Below are 21,627 nucleotides of genomic sequence, written 5' to 3' on the forward strand. Positions count from 1 at the left end.
TATCTACTGGTATCGGTAATTATGACAGTGGTTAAATAAAAGGATCTTCAATGTGTTTACTCTTACCAGTCCCCTAATGATCTGTTGATGAATTTTTATTGCTGCAACACAAAAGCCAGCAGTATTATATAAGATACCGTAACTAGTTTCTTGTCTGATAGAAGAAAATCAATGAGAACACTTTAATTTTGACCTGTAAAAATGTCAGTAAAGGAAGAGTAAAAGTTGGTTCACTGTCCTACTAATAGGGGCATGTAGGATGTGAAAAAAGGAATTAATATGTGACATCAGTTTCATACAGTTCTGACATTTATCATTGCTTCATCTTCCTATTGACACCGATATAGCTCTGAAATGAGCTAAAATGTTTCACTGTTGTAAAAAAACTTCCTGAAACATGTTGCAAGTAAATCACACTTAACAATGCATGAATAATTTCAAAGTATCCTAATTAGATTTGGCACTATTAAAAGCACATTGTTAAATATTTAGTACAGTTCTGTGTAGCCAGTATATTATTGTGATACTTAGTGATACCTTTCTTTGTAACTACGGTATATAGAATTATAACTATACTGGGAACCAGGGTTTCATATTAAATGGGAAAAATTGGTTTCTTAAATCCTCTTAAAGTGGATGATGGATTGCTGGAATTTATAGAAATATGTCAAATTATTGTATAAGTAAAGGCACTTACATATATACATATACATATACATATACATATACATATATATATATATATATATATATATATATATATATATATATATATATATATATATATATATATATATATATATATATATATATATATACATACATATACACACACACACACACACACACACACACACACACATATATATATATATATATATATATATATATATATATACATACACACACACACATACATACACACACTATCATTTTAAAAATTCAATAATTCAATACTATTGTAATCTTGCCTAAGTTTTGGGGATGCTATCAATTTACTCAGGCAAGGATGATAATAGTAGTAGCTGAGGAAGGTAGTATCGTTGCAATGAGAATTTTTTGTGTTCTACCTTTAATAGAAAAGAATCCCCATTCCTGGATTTCTATAATAAATAAAAGGTGCATAGTTTCTGTGAGGAATACAAATTCAACTCCAAGGGTGTTGGAAAACAAAACAAGTTTTATTAAAGTTTTTGCAAAATTGGTGGAACTCTTGGTAATGGCAAATCCCAGAGTCCATACTTGAATCAATTTTTTGCATAGGTTTTTATACCCTATCCCATGCATCACGCCACATCCTTCCAAAGTGAGCCCAGTTGATAGGCCCACCCGGTCACATGCTTTCCGACTGTCTAGCAATCATTACAATTACCAGACCCTCCAATTATTAGATCAAATGTCCCTTTTGTTCCTGTCTTATCTTCACTCCCTTTTCTGTGACAAATTGCCACCCATACTGAATAACTGCAATTATAAAGGATGTATGTCTTCCCTTGTTTTTCTATAAGAAGGCCTGCTTTGTGTCTAGAAGGTATGTGTGTAACAGAGTTCATGCTGCGGTTAAACATGGCTGCACTTTGGTTCATAGTTATACTTTAAAATACTAACTCTAAGCAGTTTTTATAAAGAATAAGCCTTATATAAATTGAATAATATGTTATTCTTAAGCTATATGCTATTCTACAATAGTGTGCAGTATTCTAAAAGTATACTTTAAGTCAGTGTATATAGTTTCTCTCTATTCCTTCAGCTTACTTCATCTCCTCTCCTAAAAATACCTTAGCTAAGTGTCTCTATATGCCTATTCCTTTAGCAGAATTACAACATGTACATTTCTTGTGTAGCTCACATTGCTGTTGTTACTAAGAAAGTAAGGGGATTGAAAAAAAGGATGCTTATTTAATTTTAATGTGTGTTTCCCAGGGAATGAAAGTGCAAAACTAGTATTTTTTCATTTATGTTAAGTGAATTCAACAGAAAGTATTATGATACCTAAAGCTATTGTGGGTCTCAATTCTTCTTGTAATTAATCATGAAAAATTATGTAAGTGTTGCTTTGTACTTATTTCTCATGGGAAAGTAAAGATACTAAGCCTTTGAATTAGATACTTTCTACCTCGGTAGCTGAAAAAATATTGGGAAGTGACATTTCCTTGCATTTTCATAAATAGTGCCATGAGCAAGAAAGGAAATGGCTGCATCTGTTGTAACACTGAAAAGCTACTCTAATTCAGTGTTTCTCAGTCTTAGCAATGAAAGAAGTGCAGATCAACACCCAGAATTCCTGGATTTAAAAGACCAATCATTTTGATTTTTGCCTATAGAGAGCATTGTCAGTAATGCCGTTAGAACTGACAGATCTCTTGCATAAAATGCCTTTCTGCCTCTTTCTTCTTATTGCATGTTGTATGCTTACTTATTACACCCTTGGAGTGTGTGTGTGTGTGCCACCCACCCCCATAACAGTCCTGGGCTTGCCCTCCTGAAGCCAGGAATGCTGCTGCTGAAGATAGAGCACTATCCTCAGCAGTATCTATGGATTGGCAATGGTTCTCTAGGCTTGTAGAGATTGCTTTTATCCAGTCTTGGTTGGAGAAATCACAGTCTAACCCAAAGTGTGTGCTATCTTCAGAAGAGGCTGGGGTCCAAAATGGGATTCTTAATTCTCCCCCTCCCTCAAGTCAGAGTAGTTGTCTTACTGCATATTGCAACAGGGGAAAAAATATGCACTGCTGTCTGAACCCCTTTTCCTAGACGATTGCAGCATCCAGACATTTAAGATGAATCAAGTCAATGAGGCTTCCTTGGTAGCAATCAAGGGGAAGCAGGAGATCATAAAGGCTGCGGTCCTACATTGCTCAGTCGACCCAAAGCCCTATCAACCATTTTATGGCTGGCGAGGAGCCGGAACGCAGCCGCAGCGTGGAAAGCAGCTTTGCAACTGACAAAAATATTCCCCAGTAGCCGAAGCGCCGTGAACCGCAGTCCCCGACACTATTAACATGCAACCAGCGTGGGTGCAACTACTGCCCTTCCCCCTCTCCCCACCCCGTATCGCGGATCTCTTTTCCTTGGCGGAGTTATCTTGGGAGCCGCTGCAAGCATCAAATCTTTTTAAGATGTTTCTGACAGAGGCTTGAGAGTGGGGATGGGGAGAGGAGCTACGCCTGGGGGGGGTTGGGAATTATTTTCTCCTTTATTCAGAATTACGGATCCATTTACTTCCAGCACCGGATCAGTGGTGCCACCGCCGTTGCCATGACAGCAGGAGGGGCAGGGCCCCCGCGATTTACAACCCCCCCTCCCCTTCTCCACCCAAACGAGCAGCCCCGGGAAAGTGGCTTCGGGACTTCTTTTTCTTGCTTCCAAGCGTAGGCACCAATCTGGGAAAAGTAACGCGCGCGTCTTTCTCGTCTCCCGCCACGCCTCCCATTGGCGTCTGCTACGGCATAGGAGGAAAAGCGAAGTTAGCTGGGGCGGTTCCCCGCGGCGGAGAGATTCTTGAACGGGACTCGTTTCCGGCGGAGGGATCCAGGCAGGCTACGGGTGCCGCGGCCCATCTTGGCTCCTCTCGGGGAGGGGGGAGGCGGCTGTGTAGCCGGCACCATGGACGAGGCCTACGACGTGATCGTGCTGGGCACCGGCTTGACCGTGAGTCCTTCGGAGCCACTCACCTTGCCTCTTCCTCTCCCCATCCCGGCATCTTCCACCCCTTGCGCCCCTCCGTGCAATTTTGCATCCCTTTCCCTCCGGCTCCTGCATCCATGTCCCGTCATCAGCAAGCCCTGCCAGGTTCGGGTGGGGTTGCAATCCTTGCATTGCCCTATAAGCGGTTCGGCTTTCCTGAAAGCTCCCCCTGTTTCTAAGGATCGCAGCAATGCTTCCCTAAATCCAGCACTCGGCGCCCACACACACACACGCACACACCATCACGCGCGTAGATTATGCGGGAGGGGGGGGGTTATTGTGCGCGTCTCCTTGCAGGTGCTGCACCCTCCTCTGCTCTTCCCTCAATGTCTAGGGGTGCATAGTATACCTTTTGTGAATTGCAGTTGTTTTGTCCAGCCCTACATTTATCCCGTTCTCTACTCCATAGTGAATGGTGCGTTTGGCCCCATTGCAGCTCCTCTGATGCAACCCGGCGCCATCAGCGCTTCTCGAAAGCGGAAAAATGATAGGCACCAACCGCATGGATCTTCATTTGTTCGTTTAATTCCTTAAGTGTGCTCTTCTGATTTGGCTTACCAATTCATCGGTTAGGGTTCCTAGTTGCGTCTTTAATATAGGCATTAAGTTGGGGGACCTGTTTATTTTGATTTTATAAAAAAGCTGTGCTTGCAGAATTATGTGATTATCTGGTTCATATATATCTCGATAAAGGAAGAAGCAGGATCTGCTCCCAGATCCTATAATACCAATGGGAACAGTGATCCTGTCTCCCATCAGTGCCCGAGATTGAAGGCTCTGCAGTGCAGGATTATGTGCCCCATCCTGAGCATTTCAGCAGATGTGGGTTTATGACATTGAAACTCAAACAATTCATCTTCCACATAGAGTTCATTTAATACTGAACTATCTATATGGTTCCCCCCCCCACTCCGACCTTTGAAAATTCTACTGTAAATGCTTTTTCTGTTGAGGTTAATTAGCACCCTCCCTCTTCAAATCTCAGACATACAGTAATTGTTTCTTTTCCTACTATCTTTATTATATCAGTAATCCCCCTTTTCTCTTTTCTTACAAGACTCTAGTATTCCCAATATATCATTGGGTCTTCTTTCTGTAATACTTAGTGTTTTGAGTTGTTTACTGGTATAGTGGTAGAACCAAATTAATTTCTAGTAAGATAACTGTTTTCCCATTGCTTGAGGTCCTCAAAACCGATGGGTTTTTTTCTTTGAAAGTCAGCATAGGACAGTTTTTCCTGCCTTCCACATCTCACTTTTTTTAAGTGAAAAAATGTGCATGTGTGGGACAGTGTTGTAAGACTGTTCTGCAGTCTTAAAAGGTCTTATGTTCTATCTGTTCCTTTTGCCAAAATATGAAATGGATGCAGCCCTTATATCTACATTACATCTATATTATACCGAGGCCTTATTCTGGTTCTATCATTCTTGTCATTCCAAGTGCTGGAATAAAATCACCTAATCATGCAGTGGTTCCCATGCATTTGTAATGGGGGGAGGGGGAGGTTTGATCCATTGCACACCTTTTTCAGTCTCTTACCTTTTCCTTTAATGAGCATTTAAGCAGGATTCCTCATTTCACTTGAACATAGAAAAATACATCTTTTACCAAGTCAAAGCATTGGTTAAGGAATTGTTTGCATTAATAGAGTTTCTCCAGGGCTTCAGATAGTCAGGAATCTTTCCTAACTCAACTTGAAGATGCCAGGGATTGAATTTGTGACATTTCACATTTAGAGCGGGTAATCAGGTTCTTTTGCAGAGAAAAGACTTGAATCTTCCTTAGATGTTTGTATCTACACTTTCTACAGACTTTCAGTCCCTAAATCAGTGGCCCACTGATGACACCAAATTGATATCAGTGTTTGTAGCAAGATTACTCTGTTGTCCCATTTCCAGTGCATTGTTACAAGTGAATTTTCAGAAATATCCTTAATTAAATGTTAGTTCAGAGATCTAATCTCCAATTTCCCTTATACATTTCTAATTGTGTAATCAAAATACAAATTGTTATTGCAAGGGGATATGATTGATACAGTATTAAAACTCTCATATCTATAAACTTTAACTGGGCAAAACAGTGCATCCTAGGCAAAGCTTTTCCAACCAAGGTACCTTAAACAGGCTATCTTATAAAATGCATCCAAAATCCATGATTCCTGTGGAATTGAAATTTAGCAAATAAAAAAAAAACATTTTACGACATAAAAATATAAAACATGTTGTGACATAGTAAAAAATTCATAAACATTTCCTATGGTCAGCTCCTGATGCTTGACTGTGCTATAATTCAGTGTAGGCTACTTTCAAGGCAGATAAATCTCTGAATACATCCCTGGATTTTGAAGAACTTTTCAAGTACATTAGAAGCTCTGCCATTTTTGAAATCATTGAGGAATCTGTTAAGGAAATATCTTTGAACCGATGACACCAAGGGGTGCTGAGGAAGGCACAAATGCAAAAGCTTCTCAGATAACATGTGAGACATCACAGATGAGAAGTGATATAGTTCCCATGCACACATTCATTAATGTCTGTACCATTTATAATTAGTGTTTAGAGAATTACGTATGATCACAACATTAGGAATGCTTGTGTCGCTGAATCCGTTTTACTCTGATCCAGAAGTAAGTTTAGACAGTTTAAATAATGGGTGATGAACAAATCATGTAGAAAATTTCTAAATTGCTATGTGTACACTACACATTTATAGACTTGGTGGAACCTGTGTGTAAATAAATGTCAGTGTATTATCAGAATGATGTGTAAGTCTACCAAGATGATGTATTTACTAATAACTTAAGTTCAGGCACTGATGTTCACAACACAGAATCCTTTTGGAGCTTCTTTTTGTTTACAGTCATGCACATTCATCCATTCATCTTTAGCTTATCTTTAGCTTTGCCTTAAATCTCTATACTGCAAAGCTGTATACTGACAAAAGAACATCAGGCTATTTGACTTTAGGTCAAGATCAGGAAGCCACTATGTCAGTTTCACTTCAGTCACCTATTAATACAATTCCAGCATAGAACTTTGTCCACACATCTTGAATGGGGAAGCTCCTTGTCAATATCTCAGACCTTGAAATCAATTTCTGTTATGGATCAGCCTTCCTTTTTATAGACACACATACACACACACACACACACACACACACACACACACACATGGGCATATACATATATACTTAGAGAAATTCTATGAAATAGATTGGGATGGTCCTGAGAACAGAATAGTCTCAAGTGCACTCATGGGATGCTTATTTATGCATTAATGTTTCACTTCGGAGACCCTGTTGTGGAACTTAACCATGTAGTAGAAGCACATTTGAATTTATTACAGAGAAGGCATAATCTTACTCACTTTCTGTCTTAGGAATGTATCCTTTCAGGTATCATGTCTGTGAACGGCAAGAAGGTGTTGCACATGGACCGGAATCCATATTATGGGGGTGAGAGCTCATCGATTACTCCCCTGGAGGAGGTGAGGATCCGCCTTCTGCATGTGCATACAAGTAGCCCTCAACTTATAACCCACATTTGGGACCAGAACTGTTGCTAAGCGGCACAGTCATTAAAGAGTTATGCCCAATTTTCTGACCTTTTTGCTGCAGACATTAAGCAAATCACATGGTCATTAAGTGAATCCAGCTTTCCCTATTAACTTGTCAGAATCCCCCTAGGAAGGTCTCAAATGGCAGTCACGTGACCTCCCCTCCCCCCCCCCCCTTGGACATTGCTACCATCCTGAATACATGCTGATTGCCAAGCACTTGAATTTTGATCACATACCTACAAGGAGACTTCAATACTTGTAAGTGTGAGGACCAATTGTAAGTCACTTTTTTTAGCGCCATTGCAGTTTTGAATGGTTGCTAAACAAATGGTCGTAAGTTGAGGACCTCCTGTATGTGTATTAAAAGTCGATTTAACACAGAATAGGGAAATTGCACATTACTGTGACTGGGTTATTTTCAGAAGACAGGGTACTGAATTAATGCAAGAGAACCAGAACTTTCTCAAAAAAAAAAGTTATTTTCCCTTTATCCTTTTCATTCCTGCTTAAATGTGCTAAGCATATCCAAAGGCTTTTCATAATCTATCTCTTTAGTTTTCTGCTGGAAAATAATAGGAAATTACATTGTCCATTTTCTGGGGTGTGATCTAGATGCCATAGCAAAGAAGTGTGACTGCCACATGCAGTCTAGAATTTGTTCATTCTTTATAGGCTGCGCTTGGACAGCACAGTAAACCAAAGCAGCAGTTCTATTTGCACAAAGTTTGGCACTTGAATAATACAATGAGGCTTGGCACAAACTTACTGGATTAATGTACGGTTCATTATATTGCAGGAATTACTCAAATAATGGAATGGTATCTATGAACATTCCTATAATGCAGGGGTGTCAAACTCAATTTCACTGAGGGCCGCATCAGCATTGCAGTTGCCCTCAGGGGGCCGGGTGGGTATGGCCTGGGTGGGCGTGGCCTACTGGGTGGGCGTGGCTAGAGTGCGTATGGCCTACTGGGTGGGCGTGGCCAACTCTACATCGTTCGCATCAAGGGTGCCTATGGGGGCCTGGGCAGGAGTGGGACAGATCTGAGGGTCTCTGGCAGAAGGAAGGTCTCTGGGCCAGGGCCAAGGCAGTGGGGGCCGTTCCCTCACTGTTTCCAGGATGGCTTCGCGGGCCGCATGAAACCACTTCGCGGGCCGGATCTGGCCCCCGGGCCTTGTGTTTGACATGTCTGCTATAATGTGTTTTGATTATTAAGAGTGTTTGGAAATTTCCTAGCAATTACTTTCAATAGCTGGTGTGAATGCAATGGGTACCCTCACCCACTTACAAAAAGTAGCTATAAGCCCATGGTTGCAAGGTTATGAACGTAATGTAATTAAAAAAAAACCTATGCATTTCCCTATCCCCCAACATTTATTTATTTATTTACTTACTTACTTAAGGCTTTTTTCCCAATCATATGCCAGTTTGCAACACAAAAAGGTGAAATTTATCTGTGTGTGCCAGTTTTCCTTCTAAAATGGTATATACAGAGAGAAGTATTTTTCCACTAAGAAACTTGGAAAGTAACAGGGTCACAATAGGTTTGGGGTGATGAGGCTGTAATACCTATCATGCAACCTTCTGTTAGAGAATTGACATTTTTTTTTGCTGCTCTGCTCCAAAAGAAATAACAAGCAGACTCTGGTGAATAAAAATGAGCTAGAGCTCCTTTCTGTATTTTGGGGGCATTGATATTTTGTGGTGTCTTGATACTCAACTGCTTTGAAATTCATCGAATGTGGTATTTAGTGCATTTTGACACAAAAGATTTGTTGTCCTGGTACTCTTAGTTTGTTTGGTAGTCAACACACCAACTAGAACTTGTCGATGTCAGCTGCCTTGTGACTTGCTACATTATTTCTTGTGTGAAAAGTTTTCTGCTCATCATTTTTGGTACTCATTTCACCTCCTGGAACCAATTAACGATGAATACCGAGGTACTACTACAGAGGTCTTCAAACTCGGCCCTTTTATGACTCATGGAGTTCAACTCCCAGAATTTCTCAGCCAGGCATGCTGGCTGAGGAATTCTGGGAGTTGAAGTCCATGAGTCATAAAAGGGCCGAGTTTGAAGACCCCTGTACTACTATATTGTGTTAGGCTAGTATTTTTTCTTCCATTCAGTTGTGTCTGATTCTTGGGGTCTGCTTGGACAAGTCCCTAAAGTTTTAGTGCCAAGATTATTCAAAAGTGGTTTGCCAGTGCTTCCCAACCAGGGCTAAGAGGGAGACTGACCAAGGTCACCCAGCTGGCTTTATGTCTAAGGCAAGACTAAAACTCACAGTCTCTCAATTTTTAGCTTGATACCTTGACCACCATAGCAAACTGGCTCTTTTATGCTAGTAGAGCAAGTTCTAATGGAAATGTCTTTTGTAAGTACAATATTATGAAGCTTGTTTTATCCTTTCCACAATTGCCAGCTTTACAAACGCTTCGAAATTACAGAGGGACCCCCTGAGTGCATGGGGCGTGGCCGGGACTGGAATGTTGATCTCATCCCCAAATTCCTCATGGCCAATGGTAAGTCCATTCTGTTTAGATGTTTTGGTCACCTAGCCAGAGATATGGTATATTTTTCTTGTAGATTAATAATAATCAAGGAACAAAGGACATTACTACAAGAGACACTATTTACACTATTTTAAGTCACTGGGAATATATGTTGCTGAAGCACTGGGAAATGTATGCTGCTGAAGAACGCCAGGACATTTGGCATTTTCTTGATTTATGCCAAGGGTGTCAAACTGCCGGCCTGCGGGTCAGACGTGTCATCCGGAAGCCGCGCCCACCCCATTGCCGGCAATGGCAAAACCGTCCCAATATATTGCACAACATCATGTGACGTGAGTTTGACATGTCCGATTTACGCTAATGAATAAATGAGCACTCAGCAGCCTTTGGAGCTTCATACTCATAGCTCAACCCATACGTTCCGTGTTCACCTCCACGTTTTTTAATTCTTGTTTGCAATTTCTTTTCATTTACCGAGTGGTAATTATTTATTATAAATTATTTGAGTGCTGCCTACTTCTGCAATCTCCTGCATGCGGTGTGGGAGCTGTAATGGAGGCAGGCGGAAGAATTTCAGGAACCTCTTTCACTGTTTTCCATATAGGACAGCTTGTGAAGATGCTGCTATATACAGAGGTTACACGCTACCTAGATTTCAAAGTGGTGGAGGGCAGCTTTGTCTACAAGGCAGGAAAGATTTACAAAGTGCCATCGACAGAGACAGAAGCACTGTCTTCCAGTAAGTGAACCTGGTTTCATAAATGCTACATCTGGTGTGTTGCAAATTACAGAAAACTTCAGTTGCATATTTATTAGCATTCTCCATTTTAAGAAGTATATTCTATTTTATGCATTCTGTTTTACAATAGATCTGCAGTTGTTTAAAAAGATAAAGCAGCTGCCAAAATACTATCAAACTTATTTTGAAACGAAATTTGAACCATGCAGTATATAATGACATCGGCAAAATTCTAGAATGATATTTTTAGGACTTTGGGTAACCAAAGTATACTTTTTTCTCTTGAATAAGTTTTTTTAGTTTGAATCTGAAAATGGTCATTTGCAGAGAACCAGGTGCTCTCCACCCATTTTCTTTCTTTGTTCCCAAATCAGTGGAATGGACATGCCTCCTTGGTAGGTAAAATATGTACCTATATTTTTATATAAGGAGTGATTAGACCAAATATTAGCGGCTATAGAGCTAACAGGTTATAATGAAGTATGCTTATAATTGAGCTTCACCAGATAGCTTTTTCTATAGGTGGTACTTGGATTTTTTTAATTACTTTTTTAAAAAGTTAATCCCTTGCAGATGGTGCATTTGCATTCTGTTGACAGCATTTTAAGATCTCTTGAACTAAACTAGTTGGGGCAAATTCTAGGGTTGTAAAAGTTCTATTTAGCTCTTTAACCTGCCTTTCACCATCCCTCCTCTAACCCTCATTCTCTCACAGATCTCATGGGCATGTTTGAGAAACGACGCTTCCGCAAGTTCTTGGTGTTTGTGGCAAACTTCGATGAGAATGATTCCAAGACCTTGGAGGGAGTGGATCCTCACGTCACTACCATGCGTGAAGTCTACCGACGCTTTGACCTTGGTCAGGATGTCATCGATTTCACAGGACATGCATTGGCGCTCTACCGCACTGATGAGTGAGTGATTGCCCATAGCTTGCCTCCTTGCAGTCAGCTGACCTATCTTCATGCCTTTTATTTCTGATTATACACCACACTGATTACGGTCCCACACTTCTTCTAATAAACATTTCTTCTGGGAATGGCTGGGTCAGCTGAGAGTGATCTAGGGGTTCACTTAAGGCTGTTCAGGGGGGGAGTTTATAGAAAACTCATGCAAAATTCTGTTGTTCTCTTTCAGTTTCTTTAATCATTAATGTCTGAGCAGATCCCAGTGTTTGTTTATTAAATGTTTATGCCGCTCTACTCACAGATAATGGGCGATTAAAATATACCAGGTAATATAAATACAGGATCAGTGCAATAATCATAAAAACATCAGTGTGTAAAGCAGTCCACAACCACTGTGAACTCCTGATTTTCCTGTAACAACACACTTCACTCTTTCCTCGTGAAGCCTCCCCTTACTTTGGGGATGACTGACATTGTCTATTCTCTCTTTTCACAGTTACTTGGATCAACCTTGCTTGGAAACCATCAATCGCATAAAACTGTACAGTGAATCCCTGGCCCGCTATGGGAAGAGCCCCTATCTCTATCCACTGTATGGCCTGGGTGAGCTTCCCCAGGGCTTTGCCAGGTACAGTCTGCCTCATGGACAGTCAGCAACGTGAGGCAGCTTTGACTTCTGATTTTATTCTTGGCCTAAAAGGCAAATACCTGTAGAGATTATCAGTCATCCAGGTCATGTTTGTCCCAAGAGTGTTTGTCCAACAGGACTTGTTTTGGTTACCAAGAAAGTCCAGTTGCTTGTTGGAAAAGCACCTTTGGGACTAGATGATGATACATTAAAAAGAAAAAGGCATTTTATATCAATGTTTTTCTAGCCTGGCATTCTCCAAATATGTTTGGACTATAATGCCTTGAATTCTCAGTGAGCATAGCCTTACTGTTCCTATATACTTGAGGGCTTTAAGTAAGTTGATTTAATTTTATATGAGGAGAAGCTAAATTCTATTGAAAAAAAAAGCAATAAAGGCCCCTAGTATGATACTTGAGACGGTTGAGACAGGGAAAATAATTCTTGCATGTCTTTGGCATAGCCCAACATTTACAGCTATTTGGCAAGGTGTGCCTTTGGGGGCAAGGGGTGGTGGAGGTAATGGTCTGGCCAGGGCCCTTCACCATTCATTAACTTCATGCCATCAGGCTCAGCGCTATCTACGGTGGCACCTACATGCTCAACAAACCAGTGGATGAGATTGTCATGGAAGATGGCAAGGTCATTGGAGTCAAATCAGAAGGAGAGGTGAGCATTGAAAGTGGGCATTTTCATTCCATTTGATTAAAGACCATAAAATTGCTGTTAAGGTCAATTGTATAGGGAAGATGGTTCCTGAAATAGATTGTCTTTGAAAGTTATTCCATTATATAACTTAAGTACTTCCTGTTTTAAGAACTTCAGGATTACTTTTACTCTGTTTAGAACAGGGGTGTCAAACTTGCAACGTGTCGTGACATATCGCGACTTTTTTGCCATTGCCGGCAATGGGGTAGGTGCGGTTTTGCTATGATGCATCCAGCCTTCGGGCTGGCAGTTTGACACCCCTGGTTTAGAAGCTACTGTATTTTTCGGACCATAAGACGCACCGGACCATAAGACGCACCCAGTTTTTAGAGCAGGATAACAAGAAAAAAAAATCTCCTTCTCTCTCTCTCCCTCTCTCTTTCTCTCCCTCCCTCTCCCATTGTTCCTTCCTTCCTTCCTTCCTTCCTTCCTTCCTTCCTTCCTTCCTTCCTTCCTTCCTTCCTTCCTTCCTTCCCTCCCTGTTTGTCCTTCCCTCTCTGCATTAGAGCAGTACCCGCGGAGGTGGCCCTGCAGCCCGGCTTTCTCTTGCAGAAAGCAAGCTGAAACGGAGCGAGGGAGATTGCCAGAAATGCGAATCGGCCGATCCAGCAGGCTGAAACGAGGCAGATTGCAGCAGTGCGAGATCAGCCGATTCGCATTCCTGGCAATCTCCCTCACTCCGTTTCAGCCTGCTTTCTCTTGTAGCAAGGGAAGCTGAAACCGAGCGAGGGAGAGTGCAGGAGCGTGAGATCGGCGTTTCTCAGCACGTGCCGATTCGTGCTGCACTTGCGGAGGTTGGGGAAAAAAAGTGCGTCTTATGGTCCGAAAAATACGGTACTTTTTTCTCATCAAAACCCATCATGTTAATCTTAAAACTGGCCCGTATTGACTGGGAGCAGTTGGAATGGGGAATTTTCCTTTCTTGAATCTCAACTATGACAATGAAAGCAGACCTGAGTATTTAATAAAGAATTGTGGAAAATATATCTTTATGCTCAGATACTTAGTTTCAATAGCAGTGCTTTCATTTTCTCTATCCTACGCCCTTTTCAATGTATTATTGAGGAAGTTGGGGTTGGTTGGTTGGTTTTTTTGCTATTTATTGCATTTCTTCCCATGCCGAGTTAATAAAACGTGGATGGTGCAAAGTCTAGAAGAGCAGAAATTTCACAAGACCGCTGACAATAGAATCTCAGTGAAAACTTCTGCACGCTCAATGAAAGCATCCGTGGAGCATGGGTCCCAATCAGTTATTAAACAGATGGAATTGAGAAAGTCATGGGTTTCTGCTGACTTGTTAACACAGAGCTGTGAAAACCCATCTTCTCTTGGCTTTCCTAACCCTTAAACAAGAGGAAAGGAGATACCATTTTACTAAACCATTTTTTCCCTACAGGCTTTGAATTTGAAGCATGAGGCATTATTAGAACAAGGGAACTTCCTTGTCAGTGCTCTGTTTTCTTGAATGTTTCCTAACACTTAGCTATACGGCTACTTCCCATTGCACCAGGCAATGCACCAGACTCGCAGGGGTCAGCAACCTGAAACGGTGAAAGAGCCACTCGGAACCGGTTCCCTCACAAAAGGAAAAACTGGGAGCCGCAAAACATGTGTGCGCATGCGCGTAGATGCACGCATGCACAGAACAGAGTTTGACTGAAGAGTGGAGCCAAGGCGAGATATGCACCTGCCCTGCATATTTGAATTGATTGGTTGAACTGTTTTAGTCCCACTTTTTTTGGGGGGGGGACTGCACATGGCAGAGGACTGGGAGCCACAGGAGATGACTGAAAGAGCCGCATGCAGCTCCAGAGCCGCGGGTTGCAGACCTTTGCACCAGAGCAAACATCAAAGGCAATAGCTGGTACCCTAGACACCATGCTTAGGCTGGTATATGATGTTTCCTCAACCTGCAAATTAAAGGGGCAAAAATCTGACTTTTTTTTTTAATCCAGCCTTTTGACTCAACCCCTTCTCTTAACACAACATCCATCTATAAGCTTTTTGGAAATATTCTGAATGAAGATGACAGTGACAAGCTTCCTGATTGAGCACCATTGACAGTACTGCTTCCTTCTTCTTGTTGGTTTTTGTTCTTCCTTGAGTTAAAGCTTACTGGGATAAGGCAAGGAGTGTTGAAGAAACTTTGGTGTCAGTAGTGAAGCCTAGTTCTCCCCTACAAGTGTTTCTGTATTGTCTGCCTTTGTTTCAAGAGCTACAGAAGCCCTCATCTGGTTTCTTAACATTCATCATTTTCTTGTGCTATTCCTGGCTAAGTTACTTTCATTCAGTCATTCCCAGATAAGTCATTTAATCCTGTCTGAAAGCTGATCTAGTTGAAAAGGATTGAAACATTAAAATCCTCACTCAAAGGGAGAGGATTAGATGAAAACATATTAGCAATTTTTTTTAATCCTCAAATAGTCAACATCAGGTATGTTTCCAGCAGGTTTTGCTCTCCCCAACCCATCCCCAATAAATACTACAGCTCTTTCGTGATGAACATTTCAGCAGACATGAGAATACACATACTATCAAGGTTAATTTATATGCAGTTGTGTGAGGATACCGTATTTTGTCTACACTGCTATAAAATGAATTTCTGAATTAAACATTCAAGATTCTGTATTTAAGTCCACTTTCTTCAACCTGGCATCCTCCAAATGTGTTGGAAGAATTCTCAGCCTCAGTACTTCTAGAGGGCACTGTGTTGAAGAAAGCTGGGCGTTCATGTGATGTTGTGCAGGGAAGAACTGGTGAATCCAATGTTTTCTTTTTGCTAATGCTGATTCTCCCTCCAGGTGGCACGCTGCAAACAGTTGATCTGTGATCCCAGCTATGTGCCAGATCGAGTGCGCCCAGCAGGGAAGGTTGTGCGCGTCATCTGTATTCTGAGTCACCCTATCCGTGGCACCAGCGATGCTAATTCCTGTCAAATTATCATTCCCCAAAATCAAGTGGGACGGAAATCTGGTGAGGGCAAATTGATACAGGAGTTCAGAGATATGGGAATATTGAATATACTAAGCTTTGAGCTACTTCTGCAGATTGGAGTATTAGGCATCTAGTACCCTTTTTATGACGTTTAATTACATGGCAACTATGTCAAATAGGGTAGGCTTAATGAATGTGGGAATCCAGATATTTTAGATAGATAGATAGATAGATTGATCGATTGATTATTGTCATTTTTTAGTGTGGGCACAATGGTACACCTTAAAAATGAAAGTTGCTTGTTCTCAAAGTGTACACATAACATTTAAACATACTACATGCAACATGTTTAGATCTACACCCTCACATATAAGTAACATATAAATATTAATCACTGTCCATCTTGAATATATAAAGGAAGGAGGAAGGTTTAGAGTTCACAAGGTTAATACTGTATGGAACAAAACTGACTGAATCTGGATGTTCTGTTTTGGATACCACAAAGCCTCCTCCCAGAAGGTAACAAGGAAAACAGGTCAGGAAGAGGATGTGTAGTGTCCCAGACAATCTTGCGGACCCTGCTCAAGCAACGCTTATGTGCTATGTCCTGGATGGAAGGAAGTGAACTGCCAATAATCTTTTCTGCCGTCCTCACCACTCTCTGCACTGCCTTCCTGGCTGAAGCAGTGATGCTTCCAGACCAGACTGTGATGTTGTATGACAGGATGCTCTCGATCTTCCTTCTGTAGAAAGTGGTAAGGACAGGAGAAAGAAGATGTACTTTTCTCATGTGACGCAGAAAATGCAGGTGCTGCTGTGCCCGTTTCACCAGTGTGTGTCTGTTAAGCGACAAGGATACAAGGGAGTTTTTTTGTACCAAGTCAGTGGGGTCATCCATCTAATTCCATATTGTCTACTGCACACTGACAGCAGTTCCTTGGGAGTTTCAGATCAGCTTCTGGGTATAGTGGGCGCTATAAATTTGGGTGAATTCAACAATCCTAACTTCTTTTCTTCATTCTCCAATCCCAGATATCTACGTCTGTCTCATTTCCTCTGCCCACAATGTGGCTGCCCAGGGCAAGTACATCGCTATTGCCAGCACTACTGTAGAGACAGACTCTCCTGAGAATGAAGTGCAACCAGCTCTTGAACTGCTTGAACCCATTGACCAAAAGTGAGTGATTCTGGGTTGATTGTGAGGACAATTGGTCCAGTGCTATAACGTGGGACAATTTTCTAACATTGTTGACAGTGTTGCAGATACATAGACTGACTATATATTAAGGAGTGAGGTGAGAGAAGAAGACTGGGGCACAGCTGCAATTTGTTAAGGGTGGCTAAACATGGGAATTCCTGAGACATACTTTCCAGCTTTGCTAAAGAATGAAAGCCCAAGGTAAAGAGTGGCAGATTTTTCAAATACTGTATAATTAGCAGTAGTACAGAAGAAATGAATGAGTCTCTTAAACAGCAGCCAGACGGTGGTGGGCTGGTAATTTTACCATTTCAGACTGCTCCATCTAGGGAAGAAAATTACACGTGGCAGAAAGAAAGGTGTACTGTAATCATCAGCCTTGTAGAGTAATTTTCCGTGAATGGGACATTGCCTTATATGAATTTTACAGACTGCTGAATACTGGATTTTTGGGATAGAAAAATAATTTAATGAAGAATGGATGATGGTATAATAAACATCAAGCGCAAGATGATGTCCAGATAATAAAAATAGGTTTACATCAGGTCCCCCGAACGGCTAAGAGAATGACAGAAGTTCTGATGGATATTTTTATTTTATTTTTATTTTAATTCCATTTATATCCCGCCCTTCTCCGAAGACTCAGGGCGGCTTACAAGCTTAGCAGTAGCTTTCATTCTATGTATATGCCTGCTTATTAGGGCTTTCACACACACCCCAAGCGGCATTATTACAAAGTCAGCTTAATTGCCCCCAACAATCTGGGTCCTCATTTTACCTACCTCGGAAGGATGGAAGGCTGAGTCAACCTTGAGCCTGGTGGGATGCGAACCTGCACTGATTGCAGGCAGCTGGTGTTACTTAAGGAGGCATTAGCCCACTGCTCCACCAAGGCTCTTGTGAGGTATGATGGTGGTAGTGAAATGGTAGTGGAACTTGGGCTGGGAAAATTTTTGAAGCTAAAGGCCAAACATAGTTTGAAAAAGGAATCCGTGCTGATGAGTGACTAATGATTGTGGTTGGCTGTTTTCTGCATCTGTAAACTATATTGATGTGATTAGAATCGGGAGAAGGAACATAAATGTGTCCGTACCAACTTGTTCCATTGATTTCTACTTCTTTAACTGAAATGGTTTTAAATACTTTCCTTATCAGGTTTGTGGCCATCAGTGATATATATGAACCCACTGATGATGGAACTGAAAGTCAGGTGAGATTTCTCAAGGTTTTCTGAATTATTATAGAGTCTTATTTTTCCAGAACTGGTTCTGGATCTTGCCTTTCCCCGCCCCCCCCCCCTTTCCCTGTTGACTCCAGTTTGTGAACTTGTATTTAGTATTGTATTCTTGGGCATAATTATTTAATTCTTTTTAATCTCTTTTTTAACTTTTGTATTTACATTTTGATATTTATTGCCCTGTACACCGCCCTGAGTCCTTCGGGAGAAGGGCGGTATAAAAATTTAAATAAATAAATAAATAAATAAATAAATAAATAAATAAATAAATAAATAAATAAATAAATAAATATTTGTTTCCCTGTTTTCCCCTTGCAGATATTCTGTTCACGATCATATGATGCCACCACCCACTTTGAGACAACGTGTGATGACATCAAAGACATTTACCGGCGCATGGCTGGGGCTCCATTTGATTTTGAAAGCATGAAACGGCGCCAGAATGATGTCTTTGGCGAGAATGAGCAGTGACCATTTCCTTTCCTTTTTTCCCTGAACCCCACCCTCCCTGGGTTTTTTCCTATGTAAGGGACCACACTCCCAGCTAGGGACTGGCTTAATTCCCACACCTCACTGAGATTGGCTCTTCCTCCAGATCCTCATTCAGGCTATGCCAGGTGTCTAGTAATTTATTTCCATGGGGGGAAAATGTAGAATAATTTTCCTCTTTTTCTCCGCTGCTGGGTTTTTTTTGTTTGTTACCGGGTATTTTTGCATACAAGAACAAGATAACCCTCCCTCCGGGACTGAGGTTGGATCAAGTTAATGCAATCTCAGTCCTTTGAAGACAAACCTCTTTCAGTTTTTTTCCAGTGCCTGTAGGGATTTGGGTCCAGATTTATGTATTACATACAGTTGCCTGGAATTGAATTCTGCCCCCTCCTAGGAAAAAAGCACCTTTGGACACAAGAAATTCTGCCTACTTTTCTGTTGCAACTTCTCTCCCTGTGGCGTGCATCAATATAATAAGCAAAGGCAGAATTAAGTACATCTAGTTTGCATTGTAGGTTGCTCCGTCACTAGTCTGTTCTAACTGAGGAAAAGAAAAAACAGCCACTGGGTTTTAAAAACATGCATGAAACATATATTTTGGCCTTAATTCTTGCTATTGATCTCCAACTGTTACCATCTGTTCACCTTTCTTCTTTCAGTTTCCCACTGTTTCCCCTCCATTTGCTGGAGTTCTCATCTCTGCCATCTGTGCCCCTCTTAAACTCCTCTGAGCCTTGCATTTCTCCCTTCCTGTGCATGGTGAATTGATCTGCTGCTCTACTTGCAATGGACCATCTGGGACCATATCTTGCTATATGTATAATTAGTCTTTTCCCATTTTTCCTGATCATGATGTGAAGCTGCACTCCTCTGTTTTGAGAGGAGACTGGAATTGTGTGAGGATGTGAGGGCACAAAGAGCCATTCTGAACCATCTTCTGTACATGCTGCCCTTGCAGCTGGTCCCATGTCCCCCACCTTGCACTTGAGATTCCCACAGGCCTCTCTTGTTTGTCTTGCATCCATTTTGTTCCCTCAACTCCTTTTAGTTTCCTTTGCCTCAAAAGCGTGAGAAGATTTGTATTTGTATGTGTGTATGTCTCTCTTGTGTGCTGGATATAGGGACAGGGAGACGATTCTGTCCCTTTCCACTTGCTGCCACCTGCTGTAACTTATTGTAACTTATTAATGAAGCAGGTTAGTTTTTTGTTGGCACTTCTGACAATTAATGAGGTTTGGGTGGGGGTTAGGCTGTGGCATGAGTACAGAGGCCTGGGGCCTATCCTGCCTTCCTTCTGAAGCCAACTTTATGGTTAACAATCTGTCTGTAACTCTAGGGGAATGTGAGGAGTCAGCTCTCTCCACCCCACAACTCAGTTGTCTCGAGATAATAAATTCACTTAGTCTAGCCCCGGCTCTTGTTTGGTACCATTGCTGCAGTGGAGGGATGAGGGGAGCAGGGAGTAAAGTCTAGGCTTAACTCACACTAGTGAGAGAAAAGAGACCAGATCAAATTCAGGAAATGGAAGAAAGATTTAAAAAAAAATCAAGAGAAGCACCTCAATTTGGTTATGTATTTTTTCTGAAGGAAGTGGCAGTTAAAATATCCAGAGAGTTTTGAATGATAAAAATGTACTATTTTGCATAGCTGATTTTGGCTTCAGACTGTCAGATAATGCGCCTTTGTTACTGTTGAAGTCTTAAGACAAGGAAGTGATGCTACGAACGAGACAGCATGGGAGTATATACAGTTTTCTATTACCAGATCTCTCATTTTCCCTACACCAAACTATTGGAAATTGTGCTTGAACCCAACTGGCTTAGAAGAATTGAAAGACTAGTCATGCTGCATCCATTTTCCTAGTCCACATAGAACACCAAGGACCAAAAGCTTAGAAGGGGATTTGGAAAAAGTCTCAACTCTTATTTTGTATTTAATGCCTTTGTGGTACTCTATCTAATAAGACTACTGTGGTTGTATTAGTTGTTTTAATATCAAATTAGTACTGTTACAGCCACCATTTCAACCACTCTATTTAGTCTAATTGATTTATATCTTTTTGCAAGTGTGTATGGAGGCAAGGCTAGTGTTCCGCTTGTGAACCAATACTTGTGAACCAATACTGGAAGTAGTTCTTAACATTTTCTTTGCCTGGCTCTTCTTTACAAATAGAATCTTGAAGTTCTATTTTTCCTGCAGATCCCTCCTATAACTTTAAGCCCTTTTCGTGTAATTATCCTTCCCTTTAGCTATACAGTTGTAAAACCTGGATAATAATAAATAAATGATCAGGAAGGCATTTCAAGGTGTCTTCCAGTGAATCTCATCTTTATTCATAAAAAACCCCACAGAGCTGAAAGTGACATACTTTATAATGCAGCTCTATCTTGAGAGATGCTCTGTATTTATGGGTTAGATTTTGGTTCGTCTGGCACAGTGCTTCTGCTATACATTAAAAAAATGTGAAAAAGAAATCTCTTCAATCTAGCATTAGTGATTATTTCAATTAAATTTAAAATACTGCCCTCTGAAAATATTTGGTGCAGGTCTTTGAACGTATAACTGGCACAAAGGTACCTGCTGAGTTAAATCAGATTCTTTCAAATATTAAACTTTAAAATGGCAACTTTCTGTTGATCAATAAAAACAGTGAATGTCTTATAACTTCTGTATATATTAACTTAGCATCATATGGGTAAATTGAACAATCGGTACCTAATAAAGCAAAGAAGGAATATTTCAAACAATTTCTATAAGCAATCAGTGCAAACTAAATTCAAATAATATAAAGGAAACCAGGAAACATTCTTCCCAATTTAATTGCTTCCAAATAATGACATCTCATTTAAAGATTAGAATATATTGATCCATATTGCACACAAGAATATGGGAAGAATATTGGAATGCTAGCAGTCCAGCTTCCTTAAAGTTATTTTTCTTTATCCCTTTAGGCCAGGGTTAGGCAACCTCGGCTCTTTTATGACTCATGGACTTCAACTCCCAGAATTCCGGAGTCAGCTATGC

At 40.9% G+C, this 21,627-nt stretch overlaps 1 protein-coding gene across 3 annotated transcripts; it reads left to right on the forward strand.

Annotated features, from left to right (window-relative positions):
• The first annotated feature begins 3,532 nt into the window (after nucleotides 1–3,532).
• Nucleotides 3,533–21,230, forward strand: GDI1 (GDP dissociation inhibitor 1). 3 transcript variants are annotated; one of them, XM_081317932.1, is made up of 12 exons: nucleotides 3,616–3,651; nucleotides 4,097–4,255; nucleotides 7,065–7,172; nucleotides 9,669–9,768; nucleotides 10,364–10,498; nucleotides 11,214–11,412; nucleotides 11,903–12,034; nucleotides 12,604–12,703; nucleotides 15,544–15,715; nucleotides 16,709–16,853; nucleotides 18,030–18,084; nucleotides 18,430–21,230. In XM_081317932.1, exons 3-12 carry the CDS (start codon nucleotides 7,086–7,088, stop codon nucleotides 18,580–18,582), a joined length of 1,278 nt encoding a protein of 425 aa, XP_081174058.1. In that variant the 5' UTR covers nucleotides 3,616–3,651; nucleotides 4,097–4,255; nucleotides 7,065–7,085; the 3' UTR covers nucleotides 18,583–21,230. The 3 variants fall into 3 exon arrangements, with proteins under 3 accessions (XP_081174056.1, XP_081174058.1, XP_081174057.1); XM_081317930.1 differs by lacking the exon at nucleotides 4,097–4,255 and having other exon boundaries at nucleotides 3,533–3,651; XM_081317931.1 differs by lacking the exon at nucleotides 3,616–3,651 and having other exon boundaries at nucleotides 4,153–4,223.
• Nucleotides 21,231–21,627: the final 397 nt, after the last annotated feature.

The sequence above is a fragment of the Vipera berus genome (assembly GCF_964194415.1).
Source record: "Vipera berus genome assembly, chromosome: 2".
Lineage (NCBI taxonomy): Eukaryota > Metazoa > Chordata > Lepidosauria > Squamata > Viperidae > Vipera > Vipera berus.